Source organism: Musca autumnalis, unplaced genomic scaffold (genome assembly GCF_047663935.1).
Source record: "Musca autumnalis isolate F117 unplaced genomic scaffold, ASM4766393v1 scaffold_5, whole genome shotgun sequence".
Classification (NCBI taxonomy): Eukaryota; Metazoa; Arthropoda; class Insecta; order Diptera; family Muscidae; genus Musca; species Musca autumnalis.
The window spans coordinates 45,380,231-45,398,065 of NW_027412088.1; the positions used below are offsets into that span (position 1 = coordinate 45,380,231).

Genomic DNA, 17,835 nt, shown 5'->3' on the forward strand with positions numbered 1-17,835 from the left:
TCATTGGATCCCCAGTCAGGGCTATATGGCGCATGACCCATCAATTCCACATTTTGTCCGGTCAAACAGGCGCTGGTTTGAATCGATGTGTGAGAGCTCTCATTGTCATGATGAAAAACGATTTGTCTTCTCTTGTTCGTTTTTTGAATTTCTCCGGAGACTTCAGGCCAACAAATTGTAGTGTAACACTTAAAATTAACCGTCCTATTTTTCTCAAGCCGTATAGTCGCTACACGGTCAGTTTTGTAGAAGAAACAGGCGACCATTTGCTTCGAAGTTCTTCTTCCACGAACAACTTTCGTTGGATTTGGTCGATTCCTGTTTTGTTTCGGGCTCCTAAGCATAGATCCAAGATTCGTCTGTGACGATCTTATAAATGTCGTTTGAAACACCGCGATTGTTTTTGTTCACAATTTCTTTGCACCAATCCACAAGAGCCTTTATTTGAGCGATTGACCAAGTTTGCTGGATCCAGTCAGAAAAATCGATTTTTGCCGCCAGGTGGTCATGCAATGTCAAACCTTAGTTGGTCGAAGAAATGCCCAAAGATGCCTATATCTCACGGTATATGATATTGCGATCTTGTATTATACGTTCACGCAAGGCTTAGTTTTTTTTTTCTGGGATACCCTCAGGACCTTCGTTGTTTTGCGAGTTTTGGCCAAGATTGATTTCATTAAAACAGTTTATCATAGCAATATAGGATGGCCCTTTATCGAAATGCAAAGATTTATTTTGATCGATGCACTCTTGCCGTAATTTTCCATGTCAAAAATTGTGAAAAATTATAGGGCGAAAATGTCACAAGTAAATTCCTTTTTTTTTTTGCAAAGTGATTTTTTCAAGTCACTGTAACCAACCCAACACATGGGACTGGATTCCTTTTCTATGAAAATTGGAAATGAACAATATTTCCTTTAAATTTTTTTTCATTTGACATTGTTTTTCCTTTATAAAAGTCTTCATTTCACTTCTTCATAGAAACAAAATTGAGCCCCAGGCCCCCTATTCTGTAACTTTTTAACAACTTCACTCATTGTTTTTTTTACAACAATTTCATTTGTTTGTTTTGTAGTTGTTGCAAAAACAAAAGAAATTTAAACAATATCGAAAGTTGTTAAAAGTTACAGAATAGGCCTACTGGTCGTATGTCAAACTGTCAAAAAATTTCAAATGACTTCTGGCGAAACTGCCCTAACCAGTGTAGCCATAATAACTACAACAGAGTGTTCTACGTCTTCTTACAATTCCAGACAATTCACAATAGTTCATAAAAATTGATACAAGTGAAGCAGATCAATACTTATAACAGCGAGATCCTGACAGCCTTAGAAATGGACCGTTCCATACATTCCTTATATCTCACCTCACGGACCAAAAGAGTACAGAGAAGGCATTTCCGGATATGAATTTTTATTAATAAACTTCACCTAACATAACTATTAATAGCAAACAAATAATTTGCGATACAGTTTCAATATTGGAGTGACGAGGAGGGCCGCTATTGAGGATAAGAGCTGATTTTATGACAGGTTCATTCGGAGGCTTGTAATGGCTGAGTGTTTTCATCAATTGTCCACCAGATTGATTTTCCAAATATTCCATTTGCTGTGCCTGTAAAACCAGTAGAAAAATTAAAAAAAAAATAACTACAAATTCTAAAAATCATACTTACAAATACCATTCCAACTTCAATGGGCGATACGAAATCAAACCAAATAATATCAAGTATGCACTGATTAGTCAGGCTTGAACTATGATAAGTATAAAACTCTGTAAGATTCCCTTTGCAAATGTTACCCAACAAAGTCAACGCATTCTTGGGAAGCAAAATGCTGTCACCCGCTTCCCTCACCATGGGTAAATGTTGTGCAATTACTTGAAAAATATCCAAGGTAGGCTTTTGGACAACCTAATGTTAACATTTTACAAAGGAAGTTAAAATATGCTTAAAAAACGAAATTAATATTTACATTAATTACCTTTAAAGGAAATGTCAGACCAATAATACCATTTGGTTTATTAGTTGCTCTATCAAAACGTCTATGTTTGATATTAAAAAATATCAACTGTAGTTCAGCGGGTAGTTTGGTATCGCCAAAATCATTCTTTGGTTCAGTTTTTTCAAGCCAATGCCAAGTCACGTGTTCAAGACCATAATTGCCAAATGTTTTGAGAGGTCCCCCATAAACAATTGGTCGTTCCTCAGCCGTATACGTAGTTTCAATAATCAGCATGTCTACAGTATTTGACATCTTTAGTTCTATCGGTTCTTCATCGAAACGTTCAAAAGCAAAAGGTTCAAAGTGACGCTTTTGAATTTCTAAACTATTTTCATCAAAAGGTCTGCTGTGTTTACCATAACATTCATTGCCCTTAGTATCAGATTCAATTAGTCCTTACAGCAAATAAAAAATGAGTTATTAATGCTAATAGAAATGATAAATATATTGTACATATTGAACACATTCAAATAATCCGCACTTTCACCAATGTCATTTGGTCAAATTTCAGAAAATAACTCAATTTTTAATTACCGACAAAAAACGGAAAAATTAAAACGCAAAATTATGATGGGAAAAATAGTAATAAAAGTCGGCAACACTGTGCGACACGAAAATTATTAACCATATTCTGACACCGCAGCGGAATAGAAGACCAAAAGTAAGACGACACATGTCCCGGCGTTTTCCCTATCACTTTAAATTTCGCGGTTTTGGGCCCCTAAAGACCTGAGGCCTTGATGTCAAAAGGGACCATTTTGGCAGGTAATTACCGAAATTATAAGCATTTTAATTTTACTATTTTTTCGGTATCTGTTTCATCCCACTACAGTTTCAGTATTGAAATCTATGTTGCATTTTGTTGAAGTCGGAGACGGGTATTTTCACGAAATTTTGCAAAACAATCTTTATTTCATTCTAATATGAACATTTATTTTATAAGAACATGTAAAGTGTTTGACAATGTCTGTCCTACGGGCTCTGCTCTAAACGAGGGAAATCAATTGTGATATGACCAGTCTAGGTAGGTACCCCTCTACCTCACCTACCTGTGGCAAACCTTGAGTTTCCACAGAAAAAATGACTTTAGATGGCAAGAAGAAAAAAGTTACTGCCCAGGGCCTAAATAATTCAGTAACAGCGGGGACAAGTGATCTGCCTGCGAGTCACGTCTGTTTTATGGGTACCTTGGCAACTGTAATCGAAGGTACACACAAATTAAAGGAAACAAGTAAGAACTGTGTCAGTTCTGTCGCGCCGAACTCCCTCCACCGCGAACTGTACTAAAGTGAATAGGAATAATTAGTATACTTTCGTTTATGACATAACTAAGCTCTTCCTCTTATTCCTTGCAGGAGTAGAATATCTTAACTGATAATACTCCCAAAAAAAACGATAAGGTGTGGCGTCATCGCTGGGGCGTCGTCGTTGGGATATTGTAGTCTCAATCTACAAAATACCGAAAATCGAAAAGTACCGTCCTATTGGGGCTATATTAAGACTAGGTCCACGTCCTACAAATTTCACAACCTTCAAAATACCGAATATTGGGAGGTACCGTCCTATTGGGGCTATATGAAGGTGTGGACCTATACCGACATATTTCAAGGGGAAAGTTGTATACCCTTAACAAAAACCAAATAACCAATTCCAGCCATTTAGGTGGAATATTGTTGTCACAACCTTCAAAACACCAAAAATTGGGGCTATATGAAAAGTTTAATACCTTCGACGAAGCCTGAAAACGAAATTTCTGCCATTTCGTTGGGATATCGAGGTCACAAACTTCAAAATACCGAAAATTGGGAGGTACTGCTCTACGGGGGATATATGAAGGCGTATATCAATACCTACAAATTTCAGGTGGAAAGTTTTACACCTACAACGAAGACTAAATACCTAATTTCGCCCATTTCGATGGGAAATTGAGGTCATAACCTTCAAAATACCGATATCGGAAGGTACCGCTCTACGGGGGCTATATGAAGGCGTAGATCTGTTCCTACAAATTTCAGATGAAAAGTTGTACACCTACAACGAAGATAAATACCTAACTTCAGCCATTTCGATGGGATATTGAGGTCATAACCTTCAAAATACCGAAATCGGAAGGTACCGCTCTACGGGGGCTATATGAAAACGTGGACCTATACCGACAAATTTCAGGTGAAAAGTTTTATACCCCAACGAAACTAAATAACAAATTCCAGCCATTTCAGTGGCATAAAGAAGCTAAAACCTTCAAAATACCGAAAATCGGGAGGTACCGTCATATGGGGGCTACAACAAAACGTGGTCCGATATAGCTCATTTTCAGTGCCAAACATCCTAGGAGTAACATAAACTTCTGTACTAAATTACAAAGCTCTATCTTAAAAATTGCATCCTCTCTTGATAGAGCAGACACACGGACAGGCAAACCGACATAGTGATATCGATTTTTATGCTGATCAAGAATTTTATACTTTATAGGGTCTCCGACGAATACTTCAATGGGTTATAAACGGAATGACACGTTTTATTATACCCATCATATTAAGGTGGAGGGTATAAAAAGGGAGGAAGGAGACAGGAAAGCTTAGATACAGATTTAACTTGACACAACCATCAGAGACTGGGAGTGACCCCGACTCCGAATCCAACAGCAACAGCAAAATAAACACCACCGTTGTTAAAAACACTAAATATAGGAAGGGGCTTAACTACGGAAGTGTAAGAAGAACCAGGCGTGGTTAAATAGAGAACAGCTTGGAGCTTCAAATTTCTCCCTTCACTTTAACGGAGGCTGCAAAAAGGATAAGAAAAAGAGTTTCCCACCAGCACATGTCCTGAGTAAACCTCGAAAAGAACCACCAGGAGAAAACTGTCCGGAGTATCCTTTGACCGAGGTCGACAAGGGGAGCACGGACATGAAGAGGCTGAAAACGCGAATATTTATCTCATGATCCATCATGATTTATACAATTGTTCATGCGCCCAAACCAATTCTTGAAGCATTGTTGTTTTCCACTCCGATTCAGACACCTCCAAAACATGGTTTTTGGGCGCTTCAACAGCATATTCTGGTGACGAAAATCAGTGACCACGCCTTTTTTCCTTGATGTGCTGGAATCAAATGAAGTCATTGGGTTCCAAGTCTGGGCTGTACGGCGGATGAAGCATCAATTCCACTTTTTGTCCTGCCAAAATAGCGCTGGTTTGAATCGATGAGTGAGAGTTCTCATTGTCATGGTGCACAATGATTCGTTTTCTCTTATTCGTATTTCGACTTTCTCAGGAGACTTCAGGCAAACAAATTGTAGTTTACCACTCAGAATTAACTGTTCTACGTGATGGTGTGATTAGCCGAAGAAACAGTCGAGCACATGCTTCGAAGTGCTTCTTCCATGATGAACTTTCGTTGGATTTGGCTCGCCTTCAAAAACCCACAGGGTCGTTTTGTTTCGGGCTCATACACATATATCCAAGATTCGTCTGTGACGATCTTATAAACGTCGTGTCTCTATCTCACGGTATATAACATGGCGATCTTGCATTATCCGTTCACGCACGGCTTACTTTTTTGCTGGTACACGGCCGAATTTGGACGATCCTCACAACCTTCGCTTTTAGCTATGTAGTGTCATCCACGATTGAATTCATAAAACCAGTTCCACTTCTTTGCAAAGTGATTTTCGTATGTCAAACTGTCCTGATTAGGCTAAAAACTATCAAAAACTTTTCTAGCCTAGGCCAGAAACTTTTCTAATTCCCCTCGTATAGCACTGAAGGTAGTTCAGCCACGACCATTGTCACCGAGAACATTGATTGATCGCCATTTGACATGAGATAGAGGCATCCTTGGCCATTTCTTCCACCAGCATACATTTGATATTGCATGAACACCTGCCCCCAAAAACAGGTTTGTTCGTGGTGGATGCCGTGTCGATTTGTGCAAAGAAATTAAAAAAAACAGTAAGGAAAGGATCAAAGTCGGGCAGGGCCGACTATATGACACCCTACACCACTGTGAATGTGTAAAATATAAATCGAAGCTATATCCAGATCTTAACCGATTTTGATATAATTTGGCACATTTATTTCCAGACCGAATTCAGTCACACATTCCAAATATCATTGAAATCGGACTTATATAGCTCGTTTGGTGAAATCGGCCGAAAATATATATGGGAGCTATATCCAAATCTGAACCTATTTCGATATAATTTAACACATTTATTTCTAGACCGAATTCAGTCACACATTCCAAATTTCATCGAAATCGGAAATATATAGCGTGTTTGGTACAGAAAATACGTGAAATCGGCCGAAAATATATGTGGGTGCTATATCCAAATCGGAACCGATTTCGATATAATTTGGCACACTTATTTCTAGACCGAATTCAGTCAAACATTCCAAATTTCATCAAAATCGGAAATATATTGTAGACAAAATTCAGTCACACATTCAAAGTTTTATCAAAATTGGACGTATATAGCGTGTATGGTGCAGCAAATACGTGAAATCGGGCGAAAATATATATGGGAGCTATATCCAAATCTGAACCGATTTTCACCAAAAGCAATAGCGTTCTTATTATGGCTAAAAAAGTTGTAGTCCCCAATTTTCAGCTGAATCGGACAAAAAATTCGACCTGTATGTTGCGAACAAAAATACATGGACAGACGGACAGACAGACGGACGGACACGCATAAATCGACTCAGAAAGTGATTATATGTATATCCCCAAAAGGAACTGTGGGTCTATTTCGTTTCCTTTTGTATGTTACATACAAATGCACAAATACATAATACCCCTTAACACTGTGTGGTGTAGAGTATAAAAACTGAGAAATTCCGGCTTCAAAATGTCAGCATCAATTTTAGGTGGATGCAGTTGATATATCGAACAATTACACACTAGTATCATGTAGCCCATGGAGTATTCTGTGATTCTTTCTTTGGGTATAGGTATATAAAATGTAAAATTAAGCCAGAAAACGGAAGGGAACATAAAAAACTGGTTGCCTTTAACCCATTTTTCTGCATTGAAGCCAACACGACTTCCACGAAAAATAATTTTAACGGTCGACATTATGGGATCCCTCCTAAAACACTTCAGTTTAAAGTATTTCAATCATACTATATAGAATATGTAAACAGTTCGCGAATTCTGAATAGGTGAAACTCGAATTCATCGATTGTAAAACATTTTTGGTTTTTACTATATACCCTTATTAGGGTGGGGCGATTTGTGTGGAAGCAAAAAAACCTTAATGAGCCCTTCGCGTTTCTGATTTCTGGGATTGAACTGAGCAAAAAAGTCCACTGGACCATATATCTACCGTGAAAATCGAGCCTCCCGATTTTGACTTTAAGTTTTTTATTGACGTTTTTTTGATATTTTGGCATATAACAGCCAAACCATTGAGATTTTCGATCCAACACAAAGACAAAAATTGTAGCCAAGACAGTAATTGAAAACTCTTTAATACATCGCAAAAGCATTGGAACGCTCCTTCAGGCAGTTTTGGCCTTAAGAATGTGCAAACTTTTTGGAAAATGTTGATAAATGACATTGTGCTACAAAATTTGACCCGAAAAATATTCAAGTGTTCTGATGCAAACCCAGCAAAAAGTTTGCCTCCAAAGAGGCAGTTAAATGATATGTACAAGTGATCTGGAAGTGCATCAAATTATGCATTTTCACTCATGATTTTTACAAGAGCGTGACTACGGAAAGAGGCACTCCATTGCACTGCATTTTAACTGACCCTTTGGCACTGCATTTTAACTGACCCTCTGGCACTGCATTTTAACTGACCCTTTGGCATTGCATTTTAACTAACCCTTTGGGGTAGAATAGGGGGCAGTCCAAAGCACGTGTTTTGATACAGGCATTCTGCGGAAATTGTGCAAGCCATTACAAAATATGTCAGAACAAATAAAATGCATTATTTGTGTAAAACAAAAATATTAAGAACTTTATTACATTAACACAAATTATGAAAATTCTCCATTGAATTCAATCGCAAACATGCGTGTTTCCTCCGCTCTCCATTTGTTCCAAGCTGAAAAGTTTTTGTTTCATTTGCTAAATGGGTTGTCTTCCCATCACCAGTTAAGATTTCGACATGTACTCCAACAGCACTCCATTCGGAAATTTTCTTCTCTTGAGTTACCGGAAAAATGTTCACAAATGAAATATTATTCAGTTTGTATTAACAAATGTTTGAAAATATTAACACGCTTATCTCTTATTGGAAAATTTATGTCGCTGCCTGTAGAGATGTACAAACTGATTTATGTACATGTAGGGATCTCTAACAACTGCTAATAATATGTAGCGAACGGAGTGCCTTTTTCACGACTCCGTTTGGACTGCATTCGGATGCTGCTAAATTGTGAGGAATTGGAGTGCCTTTTTCACGACTCCGCTGAACTGCATCCGGATGTTGTTAAAATGTGACAAGTGGATGTGATTCTTTGGATTGCATCCAAATGCAGTTAAAATGTGAGGACTGGAGTGCCTTTTTCACGACTCCGTTGGAACTGCATCAAAACATGCCGTGACAGAACTAGTCCACATTGCACTACTTCCAATTTATTTTGCTGGGAAATTATATCGTGTTGGGATCCAAGGACAACGACAATGCCTTTATTTCGTTTGGGTCACTTCGTTTTATTTTTTTATAACGGTAAAAGTAGTGAAAATCTGGGTTTCTTACATTTTCAAATTTAAACGTGCATATTTCATTTTTTCCACTACGGATTTCTTTTGATCCTTCTTCCTTTTAAAGGGGTGAATAATGTCTTTTGAATAAGCTATTATTGTTTTAAATCGCTTAACAAATGGCTAAGTTATAGTGGTTTATGTCTGAAAAACCCCACAAAAAACCTATAAAGGAATTTTTCATAATTTTCAAACTAAATATTGAACTTAACAAAAAAACATTATATTTTTGAAAATTATGAGAAATTCAGTTATAGTTTTTTTTCAGGGGGTTTTCAGGCTTAAACCACTATAACTTAGCCATTTGTTAACCGATTTAAACAAATAATAATTTGTTCTAAAGATATTATTCATCCCTTTAAAAGGAAGAAGGATCACTAGAAATCCGTTATAAAAAAAAGAAGATATGTCCGTTTAAATTTGAAAATGTAAGAAAACCAGATTTTCACTTTTTTTACCGTAATAAAAAAGTAAAACGAAGTGACCTAAACGAACTAAAGGCATTGTCGTTGTCCATGGATCCCAACACGATATTATTTTGCATCAGAACACTTAAATATTTTTCGTGTCAAATTTTATAGCACAATGTCATTTATCGACATTTTCCGAAAAGTTTGCACATTCTTAAGGTCAAAACTGCCTGAAGGAGCGTTCCAATGCTTTTGCGATGTATTAGAGAGTTTTCAATTACTGTCTTGGCTACAATGTTTGTCTTTGTGTTGGATCGAAAATCTCAATGGGTTGGCTGTTATATGCCAAAATATCCAAAAACGTCAATAAAAAACTTAAAGTCAAAATCGGGAGGCTCGATTTTCACGGTAGATATATGGTCCAGTGGACTTTTTTGCTCAGTTCAATCCCAGGAATAAGAAACGCGAAGGGCCCATGAAGGTTTTCAAATCGCCCCTACCTAACCCTTATGAAAGTGTATATGAAGAAAAGACAAAATTTTTTAGTTTTCCATAAAAAAAAATTAAAAATTTTTTTTAAGCTACATGAAAGATTTTTGGTACATAGATTGGGAAAAAATCCCATTCTTAAATCTGTTCGAGATACTAATTTTGGTTGTTGCGCGCAAAAGTTATGGCGGTTTCAATTCTGATAAAAAGAAAAAAATCTTTAAAAGACTCTAATCATTATATTGAGAAACTCTCTTAATTAGGGGCTCCCTACGTAATATATGATTACTGAGGCCCCATAACATTAGTGAAAAAGTTTTAAGTTTTCGCGGAAATTGAGAAAGAGTTAAAAAATTGGTACTTTGCAACTTGTTTTAATAAAATTCAAGCTGTTTACGCATCCTAAAGATATTTAAAAATATATATTCGTAATCTAAACATCGCGAAGATTCAAACGAAACCAAAACTATACAAATCCGTTTAGCGGTTTGCATATTATAGCAAAAAACAAAAATATATTGAGGAAATTTATAAAATTTTTGTAAGAGAAAATATTTATTAAAATTTATTTTGTGAGTTAGTTCAACAAAATTTAAGAAAAGTAGGTCGGACTTTTTCTTCTATTTTAGTTAAATTTCACGCAATAAATCACATTTTTTATTCTAATCACTTCTCGAAAACACGCTAACATCTAGCAGAAGATATGGATATCTTTCAAATAAATGTTGGGTTCCTTTAAATGGGGTATAATCTTGAAATAAAATTGTATCGGGTAATGTTCATTTTGAAATGCGTGTAAATCGCGAAATCCTCAAAATCACTTGATGCGCATGCGGTTTACCAATACAGCGAATTCTTCTCTTTTAATTTGTACACATTTGCCAGGATTTACTTTGGCCGCTAAAATGTAGCATCGTCTGCAGTTTAGTGTGCAACAAACTGTATAACGCTTATATTTTGCACAAAGTGCATACACTTTTTATGCGCATCCGATTTCACTATCAACCGTGAAAAAATACATCGATCTAAACATATTTCAATAAAATCCATTAAGAACCGTGGATGTAGCATCACACAGTATTTTTTGGATAAATCGGATACAGCTCCCATGCCACTAAATTTTTCAAACCGCTGTTTTCGCACAAACGCGAGTGATGATTCACTTTCTTCATTGAAATGGAAACGATCCACATAAAACGCGAATTAGTCAGCGATATTTTGAAAAACATTTTTCGCAAATTTTTCAATTTTTGCAGTAGCCATTTCCGCCGTTCTAGTAGAAGGATTTTTACGATCTGTGATTCATATGATCCGGATCGTCGAAAAACTAAAATATCGCGGGGTACCAGCACACTCAAAACGATATTGTAAATACTGTACCCAAAAAATAGATTTTTTAGAAAAAATATCGACCTAAATTTTGGCCTTTGGCAGTAGATTACTCTGCTGCTGTGTGGGCTGCATACTCAATATACATATCAGATTATGCGAAATCGCGAGTTCTTTAATCCTATAATTGGTTTTTCGAAATATCCGAATGCGCGTCCCAGTTACATAAAAAAAACACCTGAAATCCGGCTTCAAAATGTCAGCATCCGTAAAAGGAGGATGCAGTGGAAATTTTGGAAAGTGATACATTAGAAGTGTAATCTTCATTTTGTATTCTCCTACTTTTACTTTGGACAGATGTCCATCATTTGAATGGTTTAATCAGAAATCGAATAGCAATGTAAAAAAACCTGTTTAGCTTCAACGTGTTTTTACCTATGTTTTTTCCTTTACGCGGTCGTAACTACCACGTAAATTAAATTTGTTTGCTAAATTTTTGAGTTTTGTACAAGAACATCTAAATTAATCCAGCAATAGTCATAGTTACTGGTAAACTACAATAGTTCGCGTATTATCATAGTGCAAACCTTGGCTTCATGGAAACTAAAAAATTTTGACTTTTCCTCATATACCATCATTCTTACTCCACCAAAGTCTCAAATCTTCATCAAAAATGTATTGATGATTCGATTAAGATGCACGTAAACACATAGCCAAATTTAATCCGCTGCTCGAGACATTCATTTTGGTACATGTAATGATGTATGGAACGATGTATTGCAAACTTTTGAAAACGACAGGTCTTGGACATTGCCTACCGTCCGCTATTTCATATGTATAACAAAATACATTTGGAATTTTTATAATAATAAAATAATTATGTACCTTTACTACCAAATGTATTACCGATCCGAAACATAAAAATCAGACCTGCAATAAGAAAAATGTATATTACGTGTATGAAAAATATCATGATTTAATAGTCAATAGTTCACTTGCCGTTGTTTTATTAAAACAACTAATTTATCAATGTAGAAAATTCTTCTACTTCACTTGTTTTTTGTTTTCGGATATGCTCCGTCGAATTTATATTTCAATAAGTTCTTCAACAAACAACATTGTTATACTCAAAACTGAAGCAGTAGGACATTTCAAACCATGGTTATTCTATGTACAAGATATTCCATATATTTTTTATAAGTAATTATTATTATATTTTGAAATTGCGAATTCATATTTCAATTAACAACTTGAAATGCGTTTTCTGCAAAAACGCAATTTTCGAGATATGGCACACTTTCAGTAAATTGGCGATACAAGTAAACTACAACAAACTTACATATTACTTTAAGTATGCTTAACACTTTCAATTTTTCAAATTCGTTCATGTTTCTAACCGATTATACGTGCAATGATTCAATGCATAAAACTGTTTTTGAAATTTAACTACAATACCATTGGCATGACCATAAAATATTGCAAAATAAATTATTAAAGCATTTTGTAATAACAAAAGCTCTTACATATATTAAATGTTAATTGGTGCATTTAGAAATAGTTAAACAAAGAAATATGGAAACAATGACAATAGTAGTGGACCTAACTGTAATATGCACAGTAGAGCTGGCAAACTATCGATAGCTCGACTATCGTTTTGATTGCTGTCGTAAAACAAAGGTTATCTGTCCCGAAACTCTTAAAACATAATTGCTTTTGAGACCGATATAAACGAAGCTTTGAGACAGCGATCAAAACGATAGTCGAACTATCGATAGTTTACCAGCTTTAATGCACAGTCCACACAGAGTACCATACATTGTTCTTATATTGAAGGATGCCATTTATGCGAAGTTTTGTTGGAACATTCGGGCCATTATCGGGAGAATTATGGAGAATAAAATTACCACTAAATAAGACAAAGACCACTAAAAACTTTAATGCGAAAGAATTGGTGGCCCTAAATATTTGGACATTTCGGGTATCAAGTCTTAAAAATCATTGGCTTTCACTAGAAAAAAAATTGATAATGTTCATCATAACGATTTAATATTTCAACACGATCAGGGGAGATACCTCAAAAAATGGACAGGCATAATCTTTCTTAAAACAGCATCTAATTTTGGAGATCATTCCTTTCCATAGCGATCGTGGCAGCCGTTGCAATCAGAATCACAAGGACTAACTTCGATTAAAATGTTAAACAATTCTCGAACTAAGGGCTGATGTTCCATAACATCCCTGAAGGACAAGGTAAAACAAGGAAAAACAGAAAATTTTTTTTAATTATACCAGATTTGGTCCATACTTTGCACATCCTGAAATTTCTATCAAACTTAGATGAGGTTCCAATCGGTCTTCGCCTTCGGGTACATCCCACCCAAAAATTCGGAAAAGTTCAGTTTAGGACCTGCTCTCGAATCTCTTTGATTTTTGTGTAGAAACTTATATTCACTGCCCCGCTTACGACGGTACATGTCGGATTAGGCGCAAGTCTGAAAGTTGCAAAAAACCCCTCTGACACCGTGTGTAGTGGTTGGAGCGCAAGATAACTCTCGAACGGATCTGCCTTTACGGTCCAAAATTTGGACTTCGTAATATTTTGTCCAAACATAGTTCAAGTTCGAACATAAGCCATATCGGTCCACTCCTTCAGGTACCTCCTCCACAAAAGTTCAAAAATGTTCGGAAAACTTGTGGCCACGACAACTCTTGAAGGGAGTGACCAATTTGGTCCATACTTTACACATCTTAATACATATACCAGATATAGATCAGGTTCGAATATGGACTATGCTTGTCCACTCCTTCGGGTACTTCCCCCACACAAAATTTCGGATATGTTCACTTTAAGACCTGCTCTCGAATCACTTTGATTTTTGTTGAAGCAACTTGTATTCGCTGCAATTACCACGGTGAACGTTTTTTCATGGGAAAGTCCATACTTCTTGAGAAAACAGCCTGAGAAGTGTAAAAAACACCTATGGCACCATATTTTGGGGCTGGAGGGCACGGTAACTTTCGAACTGATCAACTGATCTTAAACAAATTTGGTTCAAACTTTGGATCATCTAATACTTCGTCAAAATTTTTTGAACTTCTAAAATGGAGTTACCTTAGGGTACCTCCCCCACAAAAGTTCAACATTTGTGTCGAAGTTCAGTTTAAGGTTTGTACAAAAATCCTTTGGAAATGTTTACTGATGCTGTTCGTTGTGGTCCTGTTTACAGCGATATTATGTTTTCCGTGGACAGTTCCATGCTTCCTGGCATACTGGTTCAAAAGTTATACGATGACTTACTGAAATTTTTAGTGGGCGCGATATCTATTGAAAAGGAATGACTCCCAAAATAATATCCACTTCCATAATGGACTATGTCGGTCCATTCCTTTAAGTACCTTCTTTGCAACACTTTTGAACTTTAATCCTAATCCACATTTTCGTCGGCAAGTCACACTTGAAATCGGGTGGTACCACTATATGGGTGGCTATACCAAAACCTGGACCTATGTCAACAATTTTTGGTGTAGAAGTTTCTGTACCATTGGGGACTCCAAATGTCAAATTACAGCCTATTTGGGTTAAAAACGAAGATAAAATCCTTAAAACACTTGAAATCAGGTGGTACCGCTATATGGGGGCTATACCAAAACCTGTACCTATGTCCATAATTTTTAGTGAGGAAGTTTCTGTACCAATGGGGGTCCCATTGCCAAGTTACAGCCAATTCGGCCTAAAAATGAAGATAAAATTCTTCATAATACTTGAAATCGGGTGGTACCGCTATAAGGGAGCTATACCAAAACCTGGACCAATGTTCACAATTTTTGGTGGGAACATGTCTGTACCAATGGGGGTCCCATTGCCAAGTTACAGCCAATTCGACCTGAAAATTAAGATAAAATCCTCACAATACTTGAAATCGTGTGGTACCGCTATAAGGGGGCTATAACAAAACCTGGACCAATGTTCACAATTTTTGATGGGGAAATGTCTGTATCATTGGAAACCATAAATGCCAAATAGCAGCTAATTCGGGCACAAATGAAGATAAAATTCTCACAAATACCTGAAATCGGGTGGTACCGCTATACGGTGGCTGTAGGAAAAAATGGGCCCATATTCATGTATTGTCATCCAAATCTGAAAAGTGTGCAAAGTTTCAGTTCGATTGGTCAACAGCAACTGTGTTAAAAATGAGTTACTGGATTTGAACTAAATCGGGTGGTACCGCTATATGGGTGCTATAGGAAAAAATGGACCAATATTGGTTTTGATTTCATATTCATGTATTGTCATCCAAATATGAAAAGTGTGCAAAGTTTTAGTCCGATTGGTAAACTGTAACTATTTATTTTATTTATTTCAAATATTTATTATAATAAAAAATTACAATAAAATTATATAAAAAATAGCACTAGCATCTAAGGCTATCGGCTAACTGTAACTATTTCAAAATTGAGTTACCAGATTTGAAATGCAAGTTAAATAAAACACCGTTAAAACACCGTAAAATGGACCAATCTTTGTTTTAATTTCATATCCATGTATTGTCATCCAAATCTGAAAAGTGTGCAAAGTTTTAGTCCGATTGGTCAACTGCAACTGTTGTCACTCTCTTTGACAAAAATCCTCTCTCTCTACCCATAAAAAATATTTTGGTACCCAAACAATTAAAATTGAGATATGTTACAAAATGTTGCAAACATATATTTGTTTGGACCCAAAAATATTATGTTTGGATCCAAACATATATTTGTTTGCAACCTGTCTCACACATAAACTTGTTTGGATCCAAACATATACTTTTCTGCGTGTATGTATGTTTTTTTTTAAATTCTATTGAATCCTTAAAGACATTTTTTCATATACATATAACTAACAAATCAATACTATAGCATACATATATGTTCATTGTAAATGTATGTATGTACGATTTGTTTTTGTTTTTCATCAAACTAAATTGTTTCGAATTACAGCCAAGAATCTAGCATGGATGCAAGTCAATATTTACCCTCTTGAAGCAATCTTTCTAATAAATCATAACAAAATGTGACTTGGTGCTCTCTCAATATCTTTGCTTGCATTGGTGGATGGTTGGATGGATGGATGCATCAGCTTTATAATGTTTTCATATGGAACAAACAATGAATCGTTTGGATGTGATGAGACTCGAGCAACAACTACAACTGATGGATATCTTTAGTTAGCACTTGTTTCCATTGGCCGGTATTTGACAGCAAAGGAGTGAGTGAATTTTTGTTTGTAATCATAATTCAATATTTATTGTATCAATGATAAAATATTACACAACACAGGCACAAGTACATGATGACGATGATGATGCCAATAGTGATGATGATGGCGCCGATGACGATGATGTAAAATATAAACTTAAATGCAATACATGCAAGTATGTGTACCATATTTCATTGTATTAACAACATATTGTCTTTTCAAAAAAGTGTATTTTCTTTCATTCTTCCTTCATCCGTTACACATCCGCTGGATGGTACTGGCGTTAAAGCTAACACCTATCAATTCAATGAAACAAACAACAAATCAATTTTTAAAAGAAACCATAGAAACCCAAAATTCAATGTTGCAAACTGCATTCACTTTTCACTATCTTTCATGAAGTAATCATTCCCTTGTAATTTAATATCATTTCAATTTATTTTCCTTTATTACACTGTGCGACAACAACAAAAATGACAAGGAAAACTGAATAGATTATGGAAGTTGAGCTAAAAATATTAGACACGTTTATCGCCGTTTTTAAAGTTGACATCGGAAAGTAACCAAAGGCGGGGCAAGTTCCGCCAATTTCTAGATTTTTCAAAATATTCGAGTTAAGATATCTTGGAATCCTTGCATTTTAGGTGATAGTGTCTTTGGAAACCCTATAGAGGAGGATGTGGGGAATATTTTGGTTAAAAATTTTAACCAACATTCGGTTCAACAAAGGGGTATTTTTGGTTCTTTTTTCGAAAACCTTTCAAAAACTCCTTTAAAATGTTATCATATCAAATCCAAATATTCTACAAAATTGTTCGCCATAAAATTTTACTATAGGTCTAAGAATACACCAAATCTGTAAATCTTATCTAATCGCCAGGAATCTTTAAAAAAGAAAAACTCGTTTTAGGGTTAAAGTCGGACTAAACCTAAATTTATTCAACATAATTTTAGAGAGATAACGTCAAAGACAAAAATATTCTTCGTCAAATTTCACTATAGGTCGCCAAAAAATAAAATGTCTATTTACATTATATATCATGGAAATATCAGTAATAAACCATATACCTAGGTATAATATTTTCTCAAGAAAATTAGATTACAAATTTATGCATTTTAGGATGAAATTATTTGTTTTAATTTTGAACTGTTAATTTTACATAATTTAATACTAGATCAAAATCTAACAAAATCCTTCACTTTTTTGACATACTGTTAAAAAAAGAAATGTTCCAAATCAAATTTCAATATGAGTCTCTGAATAAAGGAAATCTGTAGCCATAACATATAACATTCTTAGCAGCCTTGTTATACCCTACACCACTATGTGGGGAGGGTATTATAAGTTGGTTTTGGCCAAAAAGTTTGTAACGCATCGAAATAATGGTCGTAGACCCATACTTATATATACCAAAATGAATGTCTCGACGAGCTGAGTCGATCTGGCTATGTGTGTCCGTCCGTCAGTCCGTCCGTCCGTCCGTCTGTCCGTCTGTCCGTCTGTCCATCTAAACCTTGTAATCACGCTACAGGTCGCAATTTTGATCGGATCGTCACGAAATTTTGGATGTTGATGGGGTTCCCGGAGGGGAAGAAGCCTATTGATTTTGGTGATGGTCGGATAATATTTAGGAGTCGGAATGGGCAAAAAAC

At 35.8% G+C, this 17,835-nt stretch overlaps 1 protein-coding gene across 1 annotated transcript; it reads right to left on the reverse strand.

The window, feature by feature from the left end:
• Window positions 1–1,404: 1,404 nt before the first annotated feature.
• Window positions 1,405–12,367, reverse strand: LOC141386426 (carbonic anhydrase 6-like). The gene is made up of 5 exons (XM_073954886.1): window positions 12,286–12,367; window positions 11,832–11,876; window positions 1,983–2,398; window positions 1,676–1,912; window positions 1,405–1,614 (listed from the first exon to the last, which is right to left on the reverse strand). The coding sequence occupies exons 1-5, from the start codon at window positions 12,332–12,334 to the stop codon at window positions 1,417–1,419; spliced, it is 945 nt and encodes a 314-aa protein (XP_073810987.1). The 5' UTR covers window positions 12,335–12,367; the 3' UTR covers window positions 1,405–1,416.
• Between the last annotated feature and the right edge of the window lie 5,468 nt (window positions 12,368–17,835).

Bases quoted from the DNA above. Each gene is read 5' to 3' on its own strand.
- LOC141386426 (XM_073954886.1), bottom strand. From the start codon at position 12,334: ATGAACGAATTTGAAAAATTGAAAGTGTTAAGCATACTTAAAGTAATA. The intron at 11,877-12,285 runs GTAAGTTTGTTG...TTCTTATTGCAG, and splicing joins AAGCATACTTAAAGTAATAT to GTCTGATTTTTATGTTTCGG. The intron at 1,615-1,675 runs GTAAGTATGATT...CTGGTTTTACAG, and splicing joins TTGAAGTTGGAATGGTATTT to GCACAGCAAATGGAATATTT.